We start from the raw sequence: 22,906 nt of genomic DNA, 5'->3' as shown, positions 1-22,906 counted from the left end.
GAAAACCAGGGTGGTAGTAGAGTGGGCTCTTTAATGTGCTGATTATGCTGCACTGTCATTTTTCATGTCCAAAGAACCCTATACTTGTTGCTCACCGTCAAACTTTTGTCGAAGTTTTTACACCCCAGGTTGGTGTGGACGGGGCTCCTCCTTCCGGTTGTAGCAGGTACTTCTCAAACCTATTTGTATATAATCTACATACAATGTACAATATGGCCAAAAGGTCATTTGTATCGGCATTGTCCACAGGACCAATTCCTATATCTCTGGTTAGGTTCCTGTTTCACCTTGAAGCATACTGGAGGGTATGGTTTCACTTCCCAATCCAAACCCCATGGATTCATCATGGGGGTGATACTAGGAGTTTGGGTAAAACATTCCCGGTTTAAGCCAAAATCCAGCACATCCTGAGTATTACAGAGCACACCTATTTTTTCTAGGATAACGTTTAAAATACAGTACGCTGTCTCTACAGTTACTCAGTACATCCAGACACTCGTCTCACCACATGGGTGTGTGTGTCAGGTATTACATACAGACCGGCCAAGTTCTGGTTCAGGTCCTATCAATCCAAAGCTTTGGCTATGGTACATCACACCGCAAGATATACCCCAGAGCAATTTAGTCATCCCCTTGGTAATTTCATTCATATTTTGCAATGGGGCTCAGCAATCAATTACACAGACACTACATCCCCTAATGTTTTAGTCCAATCTCGCACTCCAAGCAACTTACACTTATACTTCCAAATCGTTTTCATGTAAAGTATTCCATTCAGGAATTAAAGGGGTGGGTGGGTGGGTGGGTTCTATTTGCTCTCGTTTAGGCATTGTCTCCCGTCCAGAGTTGGTCAACGTGTTTTCCCCTTTTTGAAAGCAGAGTCTTTCATTGGTTTGCAGTAATTTGTACATGTAGCATGTCTGGGTTGGATCAGAATTTACCACACACTCGTATGTTTTTGTCATCCCATTTTTGTCATAGTTTTTCTTTTTCACGTTCACATAGGACACCATATTATCAAGGCTGTAATCCAGGATTCTTTCTGTGCCATGTCCAATAAGAATCCCTACGTCCTTACAACTGCAATTTATGAACAAATGGTTAGAATATAGTAATAAGTTTTCAGTTATCCCTAATGGACAATTGCCAAAAATATATTGTAAATTAACGTTCCCTGTCCAGAGTTGGTCAGTTTTTCCCCATTTGGGAGACTAGATTTCTCCTTTTTTGAAAGCAATTTTTCTGTGGCATATCTGGGTTGGCTCGAATGTACACCAGTATAAGTGCAGGTCATTCAGACTCGTGTCAGATATTTCCTTGTTCATGTAGTTATATTGGAGATTAACATTCCATGTCCAGAGTTGGTCAGTTTGTCCCCATTTGGGAGACTAGGATTCTCCTTTTTGACAACAATCTTTCATTGGTGCCGACAAAAAATTGGCACATGCGGCATGTCTGAGTTGGCTCGAATGTACACCTGTATAAGTGCAGGTCATTCAGACTCGTGTCAGGGATTTTCCTTGTTCATGTAGTTTTATTGGAAATTAACGTTCCCTGTCCGGAGTTGGTCAGTTTTTTCCCCATTTGGGAGATTTGAACTCTCCTTTTTGAAAGCAATCTTTTATTGGCGGCAACAAAAATGGGTATATGGGGCATGTCTGGGTCGGCTCGGAATTTACACATGTTTAAGTGCAGGTCATTCAAACTCGTATCAGAGATCTTCCTTGTCCATGTGTCAGAACTTTAATTCTAAGTACATCTCATTATCAAAAGTCATAATCCACATATTCATCCTGCCATGTCAAAAGAATTTGGACGTGTGTTCAATTTGTCACTTCAAGCTGTAATTACATGCTATTTATCTTTGTAAATCAGTCTCGGGTAGTCTCAGATAGCATAATATTACACCATTCACAAACTCCTTGGCGCCTGTGGCGCTCATTGTGAACCTGTGGATCTTAAATCCCCTTGGGGAAATTGATGCAAATAGTTCTTGCCAAAACATTTCTGCCTAATTACCTACAGGAGATGGCCGCATCTAAACGGCGTTGTTGCCATAGGAAAGTGGCGGAATGTTTGTGACGGGTCTGGGGGGCATTTTGGGACATTTCTGGCCTGTGTTTTCCCCCATCTGTCAATCAAGACGGAGGGCATGTGTGGTTAATTGGGTGAAAAATAAACCCTCAGGTGTTAATATGTTTATTGGGGAAAGAATAAACCCTCAGGTGTTAATATGTTTATTGGGGAAAGAATACCACTCATGTAAATCGGGGTCCACGTGTGTCTGCCAGACCGGGGCCCCCTCCACGTCTTTTAATAGAAGGGGGAGGCTCTCCTTGGAGTACTCAGTGTCAGCAGTACTATCAACCAGAGAGCAATTCTTTTGGAAACATGGTAAACAGATATGTCAACCAATGCAACCAATACAATACATTGAGGGAAAAAATTATGTGTATATAAAATAAATTGAAGGGGAAAAAAGCATTGTATCTGAGATTTGAACCCGGTACCCCCGGCATGCTAATCCAGTTATCAGTGATTTGCATAAATGAAGGATTATATTATATATTAAACATTGCATCTCACAAAGTCATATTATGTCTCACATTGTTATATGCAAATTCAACTGAAATCTACATGTAGTACATAAAACTACACTCGTTTGAGATTATACCTACTCCTACTGATCCTCAGGCATAATCTACATTTTTATCTGAGACAGGAAGCGTTTGTGTGGAATATACGTAGATGTCTGCTATTATTGCAGACCATTACAAATGAAACATGTCGTCGATTAGGCCTAAACTATATCATAGCGTAACTGTTGAAAGTATGAGACTTTTTGAAACAAGGGAGGGGGTGTCATCTGTACACAATCGTCTCATACAATGCTACATTACATAATACAACATTCGTTATGATTTTTATGCTAGTATAAATAAATATTGCGAATTTTGACTTATTAAGTATGCAAATCACAGCATTTAAAATTACCAGAATGCGCAGAATTGGTGACATGCCATAAGATATGTTGCTCGGTCTTCGTTGTCGGCTGCTCCACACACGGTCTATCTTCAGTGACGCCATATGCATCAATGTATTTCTGACACTCTCCGAAGGTAAATATATTAGTTTCCTTTAGATAAGGCTTGAGGGTAGATCACACTCCGTCGAATATTGTCCTACACGGCATTAAGTTTTGGATATATTCCACGCACTTGTGGTTCACAACGCAGCGCCCCTAGCGATCATCAAGGTTAAATTCAAGAAAGATAACCGCAATTCAGTAAAATCGAAACATTCAGAGGGGTTTTTAAATGTTATATTGAAACTTTCAAAGAAAATATTTATTTCAGAGCATGTCTTTTCTATTTGTTCAATGTTGTGTAATGATATATTTTCAAACTCGCTTTGCTGTTTTAAGATTACTATGGGATTATAAGTAGTGTTTTGTATAGATTTGCACAAAGCGTGAATTCTCCATATTCATAATTATCTGTCCATAATTATGGAACAAGGCGATATCAATCAAAACTACATTGTGTATTTGCTAAACATATTACGGCGAGTTAGTATGCTACGTTTGGGTTCATTTCGTAAACATTGACTTATCACAAAAATGCTATTTTGCCTGATTTTTACGTGGAACCATACTTAATGACTTCCTTTTTGTAATAAGTTAGTCATTATTTTTCAGTCATGAAAGGTGAAGATAACGAACACCATCAGTCTCATAACTCCTATACGCAATTCAAAATACAGTGGTCCGTGCGGGCAAACACAGACCCCTGGACACATCAGATGTGGGATCAGGTTCCCAGGAGGAGAAAGCATCACTTGTCGACCGGTGGCACCCGCAGTATTATTACAGAACGACTTAGGGCCCATGACAGGATGATTTAGAGATAGTTCAATCCCTGTGTCATCAGTTTGAGACAGATATAATAAAACCGATGATATACACGTCAATATAAAATCCGACATTTTAAATAATTTTGTATGCATGTATGTACACTGGATATCTTCGTGGAGATACCTGGTACTTGGTAAATCATGGCGCCTTACTTGAACACATTCCACTTGATCAAAACCCTTGTGTGGTTGTTAAGGATGTTCTCTCCTGGTTTGAATTTTTTCAGAAGTATCAAACTTTTTTGATAAACCATTTTAACTGATACATCTTTATCCAAAGACATTTAAAACATAAAAAAGAGTATGTTAGTGTGGACTTCAAAGAATTACAGCCCCTCAAAGTTGCCCCTTTGCTAAAACTTAATTTTTCATGAAAATCACCAATTTTCACAAGAAACACACTATCAAACAAATATTAAGGACATAATAATCATGGATTTCTTTTATTTTATGAAAATTAAGCATAATTGATTATTTCAATAACTTTTATATAAAACATATCACCAATTCTGCAAAAATCAAGTATAAAGTAACATTATTTTATAAAATATCACACACATGTGAAGACCAATTTCATCAAAAAAATTCAACCTAGGGAGAATATCTGTATCAAACTTTTTCTGAAAGTACTACTGTAGATTTGAATCATATTTTTGCTTAATTTGAATGAAAAAAAATGTGTGGGGTAGTTTGCATTGGAACACAGATTAGAACCATTTTGTGCCCCCCCCCCCCTCTTACACTGACATACATTCTAAACAATGATAATATACTATTTGTTATAAAATGTGTATTTTTCAATTAATATTTACAAATTCTATATATTTATTTCATTATATGATAAATAACCAGAAAACATAAATATATGCATATATATAATACTAATTTATTTATAAATAAAGAATGTGTAAAACCTATGCTCCCGCATCAACAGTTTCTAATTTCCATGCGCTGTGACCTTGATCTTTGACCTTCTGACCCCAAAATTGATAGGCATCTTTCCGTCTTTGTATGTATCCATATGTCCAAATTTGGTTTAAATAGAATGTAAAGTACTTGAGTTATTATCCGGAAACTAGTTTTAACAGTCATTTTCCATGTGACCATGAGGAAGAAATCTGCACTTCCTGGTATGGTTCTTCATATGATGATAGCACAACTCATCCCTCTAACTGTGATTACCAAATGGATGTAACTAAAAAGCAAACATTGGAACTCAATTTCTATCAATACTGTAAATACTTAACAATAGAACAGAATATACTATGATGTTTACCACCAGACTGCTAATACACCAACTTCAACTAACTCCATCTTTTATCTAGCCAGGGATTATGTTTTAATGCCTTGCTCAACAAATTGTTATTCTAAAAGAATTTCTTATTCAAACTGTTATATATGAATTTGTTAGTGCATAAATGACTGTTTGTGAAATATATGCTGAAATTCTAATCAGGAGTTTTTTAAATGTGCATTTTCAATACCCTGTAAACAAATTTTAACATTATCAAAACTTTTTGACAATTACACTTTGAAAGAATAATTAGAATACAATTTTGATAAAATAATTTTAATTTTCCAGAACTGATTAGAAAGAAATTATCGATTTAGTAGCCCAAAAGAAACATATATATACATGTATATATAGTCAACAAAATTATCGTTTGTTTTAACTAATTTGTACACGAATGGCGCACCATAATTCTCTAGACGGGAAAAACTCCCTTTCCCCTTTGAACTCTTTTTAATGAATAATTCGCTGTATAATTTGGCGATTTTTTAAAACAGTGATATAGATTACACTTTTTAATCAAAATGATGCTTCAATAATGATACATTGAACGTTAGGAGAGATATTCGCTCATGACCGACTAGGCGGGATCGGGAAGATCGCATATCAATTTAGATACAGATCTACATAGTTTGTAGATTTTATTTTCATAAAAAAAATCTTGTATATTGAAAAACTTACAAATTCATTCAATACTATATCAGCAGCCTCTGATTCGGGTACTACATCGCTAACATCCTTCCATTTTCCCCTCTCGTCTGACACTATGTACAGTCTGTAGTGTGTCACCATGTGTCACCATGTGCGTGGTTGTGCCTGCTTGTCTGTAATTTTCTCTGTCTGCCACTCACTTGTGAGAATATCGCATGCAGACTGATCTATAACTGCCGTTTTACTTCTAACGAATCACCCATGTATGTTTCTGGACTTCTCTTTGAGCTCGAGTTTGTGCACAATCGTAACGTCATCATGAATGTAGTACAATATAAAAAATAAGTAAAAAAAAAGTCATATTTTAATTAATTTTTGTTAGTTTATTAACATTACTTACAAATAAAAACAGATATTAATGTTCTTTTTTTGTGCAAACGAAATAAAACACACGCACCCCCATAGTTACGACTTTAAAAACTATGGAAACTCACTCGCGGTAAAAGTACCACGAGAGTACACCCTTAAGAAGCTAATTTTAACTGTTTGTTAAGAAAACTCAAAAACATTACAATGAACACATTATCTTTGTATAGGAAGGTCTTAACAGTTGATTGTTAAGGAAGTCTTAGCAACTCATTTGCACAACCTAATGTTTCTGTGCCAAAAATTATAATTGTTTGTTAAGGGTCATATCCTAACAATCGTTTGTTAAGGGATGTATCTTAACAACTGTTTGTTAAGAGGCATCTTTAATACTACCGTTTTAACAACTGTTTGTTAAGAAGCGAACTCCAAGGATATATTTAAAGAACATGGTGGTTTTTGTACAGAAATGTCTTAAATGATTTCAAACATTTCGGTTGAGCATCACTGAAGAGACATAATTTGTCGAAATGCGCATCTGGTGCATCAAAATTGGTACCGTATAAGTTTTACATTATGTAATATATGTATGTACCCAACATGTGACCTAATAACTTTAATATCATCTTACATTTTGTTATACGTTTGTTCGTTACATAATGGTGTTCTACAGACAGCATCTTGAATTTTATTTCTATATTTGGATAGCATGCTATGCAAATGTGTATATGACACGTGATCATTTGTTCTAAGTTAGCCATAGTGAAAAATTACGTCGGTTACAGATTGTCTATTGTAATCTGGGCGCAATATTCCTACAGGTTGCATATTATAGATACATGTATGTACGTATCCATCATGAAGGATCTTAGAACATATATATTTAGGTTACTAATTCCTGCAATAATGCAATTATAAAACAGTTTTGAAAACACAGTTCTATTTGGTTTCATGGTATAAATCGTACACAAGTTACATGTACCTCAGAACTGATCATTCCACATACATACTCTACATGTGTCATATTTCTTTTGACACAGTAATGTACAGCTTTTACAGATTCCGACACTTGTTTAATTCTAAAACAAGAACTATTACTTTTGTCAATGTGTTTATACTATATCTGATGCTTTTTTTTTTATCAATTAAAGATTTAATATAATTATGTATTTTTACAATAATTAATATGAATGATCTGTGACTACAGCAAAAACAATCATGATACATGTTCTTACATAGTAACATTTTTTTTAGGAACTAAGAAATCACATATTAGCCTGTTTACATAGCAACAGGTAAGATGTTCAGAATCTGAGATTTAATTTCAACATTTGACCTGAAATATCAGGCACATTAACACAGCCACCGGCTAGCCCACTGTGATTAATCTACGTTATCAATCTGTGTAGAACTGATAGGCACAACAACTGCAGGATGATGCTATATTTATAGATTCACAAACGTAAAATATTATTAGATTTTAAGTTCCCAAGGGTACAATTGTATATGTAAAAATGATGTGATTGAATGTCTGAGAAAATGATTACTTACGCTAATTATAAAGAGGCAAGGACAGCAGTACATAGAAGTATAGCTTGGATAGAGGGGGAGATAACGCCATTTTAAGTGTGTGTCATTAAGGGCCCCGGGAGAGGAATGTACATTCTTAAACAATATGCATGTATACCAATAATCATTACAGCATTACATTATATCAGATGAACTACTACTGCCACACTTCACAATGTTGCAATGACACATTTAACACAGTGTTACAAATATAATAGTGAAAACAAAATATATAAATTAGCACAATGAAATATGCATGTACTATAGATATAACTAAAACGCTTTACACATCTAAGGACATTGCTTGAGCTAGGGGCTCTAAGGGCGAAAATCGGCCCCACATTCACATGATATTTAAATTCAGTCAATAAACTTGACATTACTATAATTATTATTATTGTTACTCTTGGCCATTTAGTTATTCTAAATATAGGCATATGTCCGGGAAATCTTCTATCAATGGTGTCACATTCACCTGTAATTATGACGTTGTTTCCACAAAAATCATGAAAAAAAAATCTCAGTAATCCAAGTTTCGTATTGGAGCACGCCTCTGGACCATGAAAATAAACACCGTTTAGCATGATTGTCTGTGTATTAGACCTATGATCATGAATTCTAAATATATATTGTATAACAATTGTGATTTAGATACGATTTTATGTTATTATGTTTATGTAAGCACTTGGGCATGCTTATATTCATTGATTGACTGTATCTTGTTTAACGTCCTTCTCGAGAATTTTCCAGTCATAGTATGGAGACGTCACCAAGATCGGTGAAGGGCTTCAAATAGCGACCGTGTTTTGAACCCTGACCTTTCGCTTGCGGGGCAAATGCTGTACCTCTACATCATCGCGGCGGTTCGGGCATGCTTATAAATGCATGCGGTACAAGTATTAAATCGATTTCTCACTAAGATATATTGTTGGATCCGCGCATCCGTTTGTAACACGGCCCTGTGTAATGTACATGTCAGATAATGCATGCAGCGGGATTGCAAGCTAGGATTTTCAAAAAATGAAAATAGTGAAGAAAAAAAGCAATTAGTGATGACGTGACGGATATCTGCGTCTGCAACAGTACTCAGTCAGTACTCTGTCAGTCGGTGATGTGAGGTTTTACTAACTTCTCTTAATGATAAAATCACACATGTAGGCCTATTATGACACAATTACCTATTATTGTAAGATTTTCCCCATTAAAAAGTCTTACAAAACTGCATTCAGAGAATAAGTTGATAATTTGTACGCATGTTCATGACACTGGTGAATTCGGGTAAACTAGCTCAGCATGAGATTAAGATACGACACTATATAAATGCGCTACAGTATTATAATGACAATGTAAAAAGTCAGGATTATTTTTTTGGGGGAGGGGGGTGTCATCAAAAGCCATCTTTTTAAAAAATGCATGCATTCTGAAAATAATCTGGGGGGAAATAAATGGTAGAAAGAAAAATATTAATCTTTATGTGTAATTGTATTGATGAATGGATTTCAACAGTGAAAATCAAAGAATTCCCTCGCCTTTAAAAACCCTCAGCCCGTACACCGCAAAAACCGAGGCTCTGTATCACAACAGGTGTGGCACGATAAAGATCCCTCCCTACCACTTAGCCACAACAAACCATCTAACCAATGAGCCACAACAAACCCTCAAACCACTGAACGAGAACAAACCCTCTTACCACTGAGTTACAACGAATCCACTAACCACTGAGCCAGAACGAACCACTAACCACTGAGTCACAACGATCCCTCTAAACACCAAGTCACAGCAAACCCTTTAGCTACTGAGCCACAACGAATCCTCTATACACTGAGTCACAACGAACGATTTAACTACTGAGCAACAACGAACCACTAATCACTGAGCCACAACGATCCCTCTAAACACTGAGTCACAACAAACTGTTTAACTACTAAGCCACAACGAACCCTCTGAAAACTGTGCCACAACAAACCCTTTAACGACTGAGCATCAACGAACCATTTAACCACTGAGCCACAAAAAATCCTCTGAACACTGAGCCACAACGAACTCTTTAAATACTGAGCAACAACAAACCATTTAACCACTGAGCCACAAAAAATCCTCTGAACACTGAGCCACAACGAACTCTTTAAATACTGAGCAACAACGAACCGTTTAACCACTGAGCCACAACAAATCCTCTGAACACTGAGCCACAACGAACCCTCTAAAGACTGAGCCACAGCGACTAGTATAGTTAAAGTTTGAGAAATGCTGGTAAATTGGGGAACATTTCATATCTAACCATGCTTGTAATTGTGTATTTTGAAATGATTTTGATGTGATGTTGTACAGATGTTATAATGCTATTTAAAAATCGTGATTGGAGGATGTCTTTAATATATACTTCCCCTAGTCAGCGTCAATAGTCAAACATCAAGAAGCAAGATTACGTTAGTAAGAACGAGATGTACTTGATATTGCATGCATTCAAATAAGAATGTTTTTAATCCGTCAGCTAACTTCCACCACCTCAAATTGACCCCACGTTTTTCGTGTATGTGTACGGGTTTAGAAAATCAACCATCGAAAATATGGTGTTCGAACAATTATTTCTTTCATAATCTTTCCATATTTTCCTTTCAACTCAATTGTTTTCATGCACTTTATTTAGTAAATAAAAATCAATCCAATTCAGTTACATTGATATATTTCAATATATAGGATTTGGAGGAAGAAATTACAGGTCATATGTACAGCTTTAAGACCCCTTTTATAAATAGGGAAAAAAAGTAGCATCCCAACATTAGTCACACTCCTTCTCGATATATCCATCCTCTTTATGCATACATCATACACACGTACTTAAACAAATGTTATCGTCAACAAATTGCATAATATTCAGTTAAGTTCCTCGTCAAGCACTTTGTACTTTAAATCGAGATAGTTTTGGCTTATCTACACAGCGGCACATGCGAACGTTCTGTGAATATGCATTTTGTTTCTTATATGCGTGTACCATAATTAGTTTTGCATTTATCTAAAAACAACCTGTATAAAATGAAAAGTGCAAAACTTATTATGCCAAATGTTGATGGAAATTAATTTACATTTTGTTATGTTTACTTTTGTATACACTCTAATCCCATGGTGTATCGTTCACGCTTTCTCTGCCTTGTCGACATCGTTCTATTTTTAACTCTTGCAGAATGTGTAATAGATTCTTCTTCTGAACTGTTGTTTAAAACTGTATCTTAGACTATATACACATTAAGATCACACTGATTTCTGTCCGCCATTTTAACAACTTTTTTGTTGTAATACTTTATTTTGCCTAAGATTTCACATCCAAACACCATTCATTCGTTGGTTCAGTATTTGTAATGGAACTAAGATCATAGGTCACTATTTATATTTCTTTAATTCGTGAATATGTAGACAGAGCTGAAAATAGCCATAATGGAGAGACCCCCTAAATGATCGGAGAATGGATTAAATGTATGTCAATTTCTTATTTGGCCGAACAGTTACGTGTAGAAATTGTGATGATATGTTTTGTCTTAGCCTTCGGATTTTCTCTATGTTATTTTTCCATTGAATTAACAGTGACACCAAACTGAAGAAGACTTCATCTGGTCGCGATTGACAGGATCATATTATATATATTGAAAACATATCTGTCTTCCATATGTAAGACGAGTTTAAGAATTTCCTCTTTAAATCAAAGTATTATCTCACTGACAGAGTTACATGTACCTGAAACATGGATTGCAAAAGATATTAAATTACTCACCATATGATGTGACTTTGGAAACGACCGCATATGATAAAAGGAAGATCAGGATCATATTCATTTTAAACAATTATCAGCGCACAGTGATCCGACATGAAACATCGATCAACCGAGGAGAGGAAAAAATGTTGATACAAACAAGAAACAACTGTTTCGCTTGTATCTGATTATTTTGTTTACCCCATGCATATGTATTGAGGACGGATATACATAGCATTTGGAAGAGCCTTTGTATAGATACGCACGTCGTTAGATGGGATATAAACGGTGTGGCGCTGTCCATCCGTCCGTCCGAAGAACACTTACAAATATGCAGACACTGAACTGCCTAGCTAGCTGATGGAAAATATGTTTTATGATTAACTGGTACATAGCAATTACCACCTAGAATCATGGACATTTGCATCCAGCTTTCACAATGCATTTTATAGAAATGCGAAAGTTATAAAAATCGACAACACTATACACTGCAGTATTGTGATATTCATCAATTCTGGAAAGGGGAATGGATAGTTGACTCATCTAAACTTTTAAATGAGAGAGTTTTAGAAAAGATATAAATGCTTAGGTTCCTACAGTGTTATAGAAATTAGTTGTATAATATGTTATCTGTGTGTCATAAAGATAAAGATATAGGGTTCACGTGGGATGACGGTTAACAAGGGATGCTTACTCCTCCTAGACACCTGTGGTGTATTTAGAGGTCCGTGTTTTCCCTACTCTTATTTTTATAATCTTTATGGGGTTATTGAGATTGATCACTGTTCGTTACCTTCACCTCTTCATTGGGTAACTACCCCACTTAATTGTAAAAGCATCGAATGATGAGAATATAAGTTTAGTTTAGCTTATTTCATTCACACCATGGAATAATACATGGAACATATGAAACGTATTTATATACATATGTATGCGCCAAAGAGAGAAAATTAGGAAAACAAACGCTATTGAATATTAAAATGAACAGGTATAATTTTCTTAGAGTTACAGAATGACTAGAAAATTGCAATTGATTCATCAAAATGTAAACACCGCATTTTTCAACTTAATTTCTCTAGACCGAGATCGTTATCCCCGCCCAATTAAAGAAAACAGGAAAATTCATTTAATAAAAAAACAAACAGAAAACGGCGCTCTACTGACACGAAACCTGCGCTGTTACTCTCGCGACAAGTGTTGTGTTGGTGATTACAGTGAATGAACGATGTCCAACCCGCAATTTTTATTTTTACACTTATAATGAAAAAGCAAACGGATATAACGGAAGACTAAGAAATATAGATATTACCGAACTTATATCAACCGCTACATTCATATTGACTTAAAAACTGAGGATAAAACGTATGCGTACTTTCTGTTAAAATCCACTTACAAACCGTCGTACTGCGGAAACTAGGAACTGATAAAATATCTTATTACAGAAACTAATTAACAGAATACCAGTTAGTGCCGCGCTGTTTGTAATTTATGTTTGCTCGCAACTCGCCATTGACATGGTGTTAATTGTTCTACAAAATCAAGGGATCAAACGCATTCCTTCACTCCCCGATAAATGCATGCACACAACCTATAATAAACGGAAATATACTTTGTACACCGCAGTACTGAATACATAAATAATAATACTGTAAAGTAAGAATATATTCGTCGTAAATAGTAAGATATGTCAGTTTATTGAGAACCTGTTATTTATGAATGAAATGAAAATAAAGAATTAGAAAATAAAGAATTAAAATGTAACAATGTATTTGTATAATTATGAAGTGCGTTCTTTTTATTTTTATTATATAAACAAAACGAAAAGGATGAAAATTATCTATACAACACTTTAATTAAAACTTCACATATTAACTGAATACATAATGTTATTATATGTACAGACAGTAGGAATCCCAAAAAGCAAAACTTCCTATTAAATGAAGATAACTAATCAAGCTGAATATTTGGTTTGTATGTAAACACGTTTTAATATTTAATGTAATTCAAAATGACCTATCAGAAATAAAATTCATATCATATATATTTTAATACTATGTACCTGGACAACTATTTTCTAAAAAATTACAATACAAGCATATGTGTATATACAGAAGAAGGGCAGGGTATTTTTATTCTTTATTGTTTTCCATGACAGTCGAGATGGGGGTTTGCCTGAATTTCACATTCTAATTTCGACTTCTTTAATAACAAGAACTCTTTCTGGATGGCCATGATTTCGTTTTCTGTTTTCAGCTTTTCTATTTCATACCTCAATCGCACATTGTCCAGTTTTAAGTTTTCTTCTTTTAACTGTTCTAAAGATGGTCTGTTCGTAGCATCAACTTAAAATAGACATGGAATACATTGATAATTCACTAAATCATTCATAAATTATATATAGTGTAAATACTATTTACATTGTGTTCTTTTATATGGAATGAAAAATAAGGATTCATATCGATGGTCAATGTTTAGCAAGTCAATCATATCATTTTGCCAATTCATTTACATAAGCCATACGTTTTTAAATTTTATCAACATTTTTTTCAACACATGCTGGTTCGCATTGTTATTGCTGAAGTTATAGCCCAATCCAAAAACATGAGTTATCTATTCTTGATCCGTAACGTAGTGAGCTTGCGTAACAATAGTTTAAGACTTCCGGGTAGTATATTCGAGGAGAAGCGTCATTATCAACAGCGTAGAAGGCTGTAAAGATATTGCTGTATAATTTTACAGTAATCACGCCAACAAATACGTTCACGTTGATAAAAAAACAACAACCCACAATGCATAGGTTTCCCTCATACACGTGAAACCAACCAACTTTGCATGTAAAAATGATAGAAAATTTATGTTGTAAATAGGGGAAGACCCCCCCCCCCCCCGATAGAATGTACTATCGTTAAAGTGATGTAATTTCATACCGAGGGCCTGTCCTGAGACACAGATTAATCTAACTACCCTCTTCTAGGATTTCACGTGTTTAATGTAGACCTACTTTTTATCATATATTGCATAAATTTCAACAGGATCTTTACTCTGAACTCCGAGTTCTCACGTAGTCAGATTTACAACAAAATATCAGAGGTTGATTGTTCAATATCAATGTAGCACATTCAGCGTTAAAAGTTCTGACACGATGTACGTTTAGGTATGTAGGACTGACACTTCTGGATTCTGGAAATGTCCACCTCTTTCGATTGGCGAGTAAAATTTAATCCAGCCTGTAGGCAACTTGGAAATGAGAGGCAAATTTAACCATGAGGAAATTGATCGTCACAAACCATCTCTAAACTGACATTTACGCTATGTTTTGAAAATAAAATAAACTGCCTGAATTCATAGTAATACAAGAGCATGTACTCGTAAATACAGCTATTCTGCGTAAAATATTGGAAGTTTTACTCATATTATTTTGTAAGTTTGTGGCAAAAGGAAGGGGACACTAAATCTAGCATTGCAATTTCCGTTATGATATGATACGTGCCTACATATAATCAAACATCTCAGGGGCGCTAAAACGAATAAAAGATCAAAAGAGGAAAGATACAAAGACGTAAAAAGCATTATATTGGGAGATCAAACTTAATTATCCCCCAAGAGTACATCTGAGAGTGGCACGTACCCCCCCCCTCCCGGGCCAAAAGTATGAAAAATAATTTATATCAATCGAGATATTGAACAAATGGAATCCTATTTTGATTTAATTACCTATTTTACTGCTTTATAAATATATCAGTTGAGATAACCAATCTCATCTGCATATGTAAAAATAATTTCCATGCAGTTATATTTTGAAGAAAATGTTACTCAAACTTTGCAATCTGGTTTATTTTTGAAAGAGTCATTTGGTAGTGATGGAATAATGTTATCCTTGATAAAACAATGAGAGCGTTAATTTCCTACTTTATATATTAGGGGGAGGGGGTAGTTGGAGGGGGGGGGGGGGGTGGGTATCATGATATGCAAGATCCATGCACGTGTCGATCGTCGTAAAAATCCGAGCTTTGAGCTGATGAGTGGCCGTCATCTTTTGAGAATCGGTAGTTCTGTTAACTTCTGATTTCATGCAAAAAAAATTATGCCAGTTGTTAATGGAGACAACTAAATTATGTCTCTTTTCCAATTTGATTTTTAACCTCCTCCTCAACCCCACTCCCCTCCCGAAACATTGCATCCCCGAATCGATCAATGTCCATTAACATTTTCTTACACTCTCATAGAAATGATTTCAACAGTTTTCGATTTTGAACAGCATCCATACTCAACATAACACTTCAGATATTCCGCAGTCTGATCGTGTTACTACCCAGAAGTTGTCATATTCACACTAAATGTTAGAATACAGAGAGTTATAACTCACATTTTCGGAAAGGCCTATACTGCTTTAAGAAATTAATTGTGTTGAAGAGTAAACTTCCTTGTAGGTACCTTTCAAATGCGCGACTTTAAAAACAGAAACATATTTTCTCATATGGTAAGATTTAGAAATCTATGGTCTGTAGATTTGTACACATATTTTGTTGAAAAAAAACCTTTTATATCAAAGGGAATATTACATGCATATTTCTTTTTATGGTCACAAGTCTCGTAAACTCACCCTCAGTACAGAACATTCCCTGAAAACCACTTTTACATCCACCCATGCATATTCCGTTGATGTTATCACACTGTTCCGGAAGTAAACAATGTCCACATGATTTGTTACATTTGTATCCATATAACCCATTCTCACATTCTACAAAAAACAAAACAAAGAAATGTACAAAAATCTTCTTAGAACACGTATCAATATGATATTGAACATTGGTGTATATACAACATTATTAGAACTCACAATTCAATATCAAACAATCTGAATTAATTCAAAACGTTTTGCAATGATAAAATATAACAGAATGTATCCCATGAATATATTAATACACTTATGCAAGCGGTTGCAGTAGAAAATTGGTAGAATGCTGGATTTACTTGGTGTTCGAAACTGGAACATGGTGCCGCGCCAAACATAAGGGTATAAATGCTCCAATTTTTATGTTAGATTCTAATACTGCGATATTATTTGAACGAGATGAAGCAAACAATTATAAAAACAATTCAATATGCATCAAAATGACGGTTTTAGAGACATAAATGAAAATAGTTTCAAAAGACAGCATGTCGTTTTAAACATTTCTTTCCAAAATGAATTGAGTGCTGACCAAATGCCTGTCTTATTAGCACACCAAAACGAATCGTGGATCTCTGCATATGTATCTACCCTTTAGTGAAATAAAAATGAGATAGCCGTATATATCTAGTTTGGTAGGTCCTTAATCCCATTTTTACTGTCGATGAACTCGATGTAAAAACTTACTTACACCATTCTTTTTCTTTTCGACCACGTGTGAAGAATACTAATATTATACTTGATTAAATTGATACTTTCTAAATTAGAATTAACAAACACGTAGTTAAGTATTGAGTTTTGAAATGATCTATATTTTAATTGTTTTGTACTCAAATGATTTTATCTTATTAAGTTTTACTAATAAGGGGTGTCATTGTACCAAAACTAATAGAAACTATTATTAACAGTTGCAAAGTGGGAATTAAATCGCTGTAAAAATAAAAATGGCGTCGAAAATCTGGCGAGATTGTGTTTTGAATCGTTGCCAAGTTGTTGTGATTTTTTACGTCAAAATGTACTGTGCTTTAGGCAATATTTACATTTTCGACTGAAAGTGTTAAAAATCAACTGAAATGTATTTTCAAAAAATATTTTAGACACCTTATTCATTACACATTATTCATCCACATAGGTGATTAATTGGAAACTGTCAAAACACGGACAGAAATCAATTTCGTCTTGGCTCTTAATTAATAGGAAGTCAATTGAAAAGAAAGCCTAATCCGTAAAAAGGATAAAAGAATAAATCAACTTCAGGAAAAGCAACTATAATGATAAAACTTAGTAAATTTTACTCCAATTTCGATGATAATTGCATAGCTGATGATATATAAGAGGATTACAGGTCCGGTTAACCCATCACATAGGAAATTAGAAATAAGAATTCATTAATGATTAAGAGAAAAAGGGTTTTAACTATGGAAACCTTCTTCTTAACGTTTTTTTAAGGTAGGGGAAATATAGTTTTACATGGCATACCAATGGTGCCCGGATTAATGCGATACTTGTCCGGAATTCCCCGACTTTGAGCTTGACTTCTATTTTGTTGAGCATGGCGAAATTCAGCATTTTCAACCACAAAAAACCCATATGTTAGGCTCGAAAGACCTTCTCTGTCAAAATATATCAGTCATTTTTTCATTACTTATTTTAAATCGTAGGAACAAGTGATTAAAACGGAAGTGAATTTTCTCGGAATTACCAGAACATACTCTATTGTGTTTTAGAGATGAACACCTTTTCCTTTTTTTTTATTCGAAAAAGCTATTTGCGATTTTAAAAAAATTAAATGTTTAAATATTTCAATGATTTACATTCATATCTATAACTACGGAAATCATAAAAACTTGTAAGCACATTATCTATTTATACTTCGTTGATGAAAATTTGAATAATGATAAAATGTAGTAATAATAATAATAAGAATAAGAATGCTACTAATAATGTTTTATGTAGAGAAAGTAGCCCTATTATTACGATGCTTTGTTATTTCCCGGGGACTTCTGAAATGCAAACAATATGCAAATAGTGATACGTACAATCAAAGATAAGCACATATAGATATTATCCGTGAACATATACAACGTATAACAAATTGATATATAAAGGGGCATGGACATGATTTGAGATGAAAATTTTCTAATTTTATTTTCGCATTTTTATTGTTTACAATGCTTCATTAAAGTATCTCCAATGGTCAACCAACATTTGAATATCAGTTGTTAAGTTATAAGTGAGATACAGCACTTGCAATCCTTTGTTATGCAAACAAGGCTCGTGTCATGTTTTTGTTTACATTAAACTGTTTAATAGAAAATAGCGTGTTTAAAACAAAATGAGATGTGCCAAACACTAGACAATATTTCATTGTATTTAGAATTCACTTACAGATTGAAAAAAAAAAAACTTCTTTAAACGACACTTTTACTGGTATATAAAACCTATGTAAACAAAACAAAGACACGAGCCTTTTTTACATTACAAGGACTTGTGAACTCTGTATCTCTCATGTACAATGAGTACTGACAATCAAATGTTTGCTGATCATTAGTAATACCTTAGTTAAGCATTCTAACATTAAAAATCAAAACATAAAATTTGAAAATTTTCAGCTCAAATCGTGTTCATGTTCATTTAAGACAAGTATGTAAGTGATATATTATGGTACAGAATAGGTATATGTAATGCACGAGGGAATAAAAGATGGGGTGGTGGTTAACGAAAATGTATAGATATATTTTTACACACACATACACATGTATATATAAAATGTATTTTAAAAAAACGACAGCAATTATAAATATTTCCACATTTCTTCTAAAAACAGTAAGAGACAATGATAAATTTATATTTAAGGTTGATTGATCCTCATGTGATATCATATGTTGTTGCAAAAATCTTAATAAATTAAACTTTACAGATGATAGAAATATATCTTTCTGAGGAATGTTATTCTCTGGATATAATAAAATATCTGGTAAACTAATAATATTGAAAAAAATTATATTTTCCATAGATAATTAATTATTTATGATTAAAAAAATGTTGTCAAGGGCAATAACTCCTATGCTGGAATTTCCTCTACTGGATGTATATTATACATTGGTTTCCCTAATATGCACAGTTAATCTATACATATTTATGAATTAGCAGTTTTTTAAAACTTGATATTCAAATGTTGTCATTTCAACAAGTTTTTATCTATTTTTATTATTCTGGTTAACGAAAATCTGTGATTTCTTGATGTTGATATATATTTCTGTTTTTGTATGTCTGACATCTTCAAAAAATGGTAACATATACATTTTCTTTGGTTATCAATTGAATTAAACTATATCAACTGGAAATTAATAAAGTTTCTCCACTTTTAACCATTAATATTGATAAGTCACATACTATCTATTTTGTATTACTTGTAGGAATTATGAGATTGATCACTGTTCGTTATCTTCACCTTGCATGAGGATGGAACTACCTTAATTGTAGCTCATTGGATACATATACGCGTGAGTATTGAATAGCATTTTGGAACAAAATTGCTCGAAATTTTGGTAAACAAAAATTATAATTTATTTCAGAACGCAGTTCATAGGGATCATGAGCTTGAAAAAAAAAACAATCGTGGATATTCAGAGCTCATACCATTAAAAGTTTTGTACAATAGAATACGCTTATGTAATGTAATTGATTCACATTTAGCCATCCGTAGTCTAACTCTTCAACCAGGGGTTTTGATGCCTATGGTCGTGATTGATTTGAATACACGTTATTTGTAAATAGTGTTAGATTATGATATTTCTATAGTGTTATTGAAACGAATTTTGAGCGTGTGTCAATGACTTATTAAGAATTATCCAAAGCATCGTAATTAACAAGGTACGTATATTGAACATTTCTTTTTCTGTATACGAATTGAGAAAACGTCATCGGACACAGATCCAACACACAATATTAAATCTTGCACTCTCAAAACATGCCAACCTTGCTACTTCATATCGCAATTTAAATACACGTTATTTGTAAATAGGGTTTGATTATGATATTTCTATAATGTTATTGAAATGAATTTTTGTATGTGCATCGACACGCTTTAAAAAATCATTGAAAGTATTTTAATTAACAAGGTAAATTGAACATTTTTTTCTGGATACAAATTGAGAAAACGTCAACAGAATCATATCTAACACACAGCATTAAATCTTTCACTCGCAAAACATATCAACCTTACTACTTCATATCACAAAAAGATACGTGATACATGAATATAATTAATATATATAGAAAATACACACCCTATATAGTATTAGGACATACAATTACCAACTTCTGAAATTGGGCCAAATTCGACCCTTAGTGTACCTTTTCCTTAACATCAGCAATTAAGGACATCAATGGAATCTTTATATCATATTTTGATAACAGTAAACCATATTAATTCTGTGTGATATCAGTTATACGTGTATTACCGTGTAATATCAAATCATATCATACTTCTGAGTAATTTCAGTTACATTCTGTGTAATATCAGTTGTATAACATATACATGTATGTGTAATATCAAATCATATCATACTTCTGAGTAATTTCAGTTACATCCCAATTCTGTGTAATATCAGTTGTATAACATATACATGTATGTGTAATATCAAATCATATCATACTTCTAAGTAATTTCAGTTACATTCTGTGTAATATCAGTTGTATAACATATACATGTATGTGTAATATCAAATTATATCATACTTCTGAGTAATTTCAGTTACATTCTGTGTAATATCAGTTGTATAACATATACATGTATGTGTAATATCAAATCATATCATACTTCTGAGTAATTTCAGTTACATCCCAATTCTGTGTAATATCAGTTGTATAACATATACATGTATGTGTAATATCAAATCATATCATACTTCTGAGTAATTTCAGTTACATTCTGTGTAATATCAGTTGTATAACATATACATGTATGTGTAATATCAAATCATATCATACTTCTGAGTAATTTCAGTTACATTCCAATCCTGTGTAATATCAGTTGTATAACATATACATGTATGTGTAATATCAAATCATATCATACTTCTGAGTAATTTCAGTTACATCCCAATTCTGTGTAATATCAGTTGTATCACATATACATGTATGTGTAATATCAGATTATATCACAGTTCTGTGTGATATCATTTACATAACACTTCTGAATAATTTCAGTTATACATTGTATCTCAATCTTGTGAAATATATGGATGGTACATATGTCACTGCATGAAATTTGGCGTTTACAGATATTATATTTCATTAAACTTATATTATTCGTGAAGTTTCAGATTTAATTCGAGTTTACAGTAAATGTATACGTGTCCGTAAAATGAAATTTAATTTCCAATTTTATTCCATGTATAATGCAGATTTAATGTTAGTAAATTTCATATATAATATGAATTTAATAACCATTTTAAATGTTATCCCATATGACACAAATGTATACGTTTCTATCAAATATGTATGGTTTCAAGTAGATCTTATACACGCGCACTGCTTGTACAATATTCATATTCTACTGTCCAGACAGTCCGACCTGCACTACGCAAATGTTGCGCATAAGTTACATGTACCCCCGCTTGATAAATACAAAAATTTAAGATATTAAATACTACAGAATGTATATATGAACTATACACAATATAAACGAGTATTCAAACCCTGTTGTCAGTTTATAATTCTAGCAAGAATCCAAGTACAGTTTTTCTATATCAATTTCACAATGAACAGGCCTTGGTTTCAGTGTTTATTTGCAATGTGTGTTATTCCCCCGTGCAACCGATCAAGAGGAGATACGTGCTCTTGATTCAATAAGCACCCGCCCTTACCTCTGTTGTGTCCAGAGGTACACGTTTGCCCTACTCTTAGTACTCTTTGTGGATTTATGAGAATAATCACTGTTCATTACATTCACTTTTTCATGCACCATATGCTTTAGCAATGGGTTCAGCATTAGCGTTCATATTCCTCAAAATGTTTCACCCTGTTAGTAATAATCACATCACAACAAGTATAAACAATGGTTTACTGTACATTTCAATAGTTTTTAAAAGTATATATATCATAAGTATAAATTACTAATCGTTAATAATCACAAGTGTAAATGTTCAAATGAGATCATTTGAAAAGTTTTGTATTGATATGAAAAATTCCAAGAATACATCCTTCCATTCAACTGGCAAAGGACGAAACATCCTTACGAGAGACACTAATTAGTTAACTGGCGCATGCCGAAACATCCTTTCGAGAGACATTAATTACTCAACCGCCGTAGAACGAAACATCCTTCCGAGAGACATTTGTCAACCGGCGCAGAATGAAACATCCTTCCGAGAGATATTTATCATCTGGTGCAGGACGAAACATCCTTCCAGAGATATTAGTTAACCGGCGGATGACTATACATGAACATCTTCAAACATTACATTGTCAATTACCACAAAATGACAAAACTAACTTAAAAAATCTTTCAAGTATTTGCTAAACAAGTATACCTTACTGAAATGAACATACTTCATGTACATTATGAAATGTTGCTTTAAAACGTCATATATTCACTTCTTTGATATTGGGACAAATGTAAGAAACATCTTTATTCTGAACCCTTCCATCTGCACAAATATATTTACAGTTGATTCTCCGTACAGGAATA

General features: G+C 33.6%; 2 protein-coding genes and 1 long non-coding RNA gene across 4 annotated transcripts in view; all 3 read right to left on the bottom strand.

Annotated features, from left to right (window-relative positions):
* The window catches only part of LOC125661701 (multiple epidermal growth factor-like domains protein 10), a 113,606-nt gene extending 101,888 nt beyond the window's left edge, over positions 1-11,718 (bottom strand). The window contains exon 1 of the mRNA XM_056147607.1: positions 11,559-11,718. Within this exon, the coding sequence (XP_056003582.1) occupies positions 11,559-11,619 (61 nt within the window). The 5' untranslated portion in view covers positions 11,620-11,718. The remainder of the gene's footprint in view (positions 1-11,558) is intronic.
* LOC125661774 (uncharacterized) lies at positions 4,340-11,005 on the bottom strand. Its single transcript, XR_007365091.2, has 2 exons — positions 5,885-11,005; positions 4,340-5,107 (listed from the first exon to the last, which is right to left on the bottom strand). It is a non-coding gene; the product is annotated as an uncharacterized LOC125661774 (long non-coding RNA).
* A 1,653-nt stretch (positions 11,719-13,371) lies between the features above and the next one.
* LOC130049063 (protein draper-like) overlaps positions 13,372-22,906 on the bottom strand; it is a 63,557-nt gene continuing 54,022 nt past the window's right edge. For both annotated transcript variants that reach the window (XM_056146139.1, XM_056146140.1), the window contains exons 10-11: positions 16,141-16,278; positions 13,372-13,879 (exon numbers count right to left, since the gene is read on the bottom strand). In XM_056146139.1, coding sequence (XP_056002114.1) covers positions 13,674-13,879; positions 16,141-16,278 — 344 coding nt within the window. In that variant the 3' untranslated portion in view covers positions 13,372-13,673. The remainder of the gene's footprint in view (positions 13,880-16,140; positions 16,279-22,906) is intronic.

This window comes from Ostrea edulis, chromosome 8 (assembly GCF_947568905.1).
Source record: "Ostrea edulis chromosome 8, xbOstEdul1.1, whole genome shotgun sequence".
NCBI classification, from domain to species: domain Eukaryota; kingdom Metazoa; phylum Mollusca; class Bivalvia; order Ostreida; family Ostreidae; genus Ostrea; species Ostrea edulis.
The sequence above is the reverse complement of the archived record's forward strand: the minus strand, read 5'-3'. Positions and strand labels throughout refer to the sequence as shown.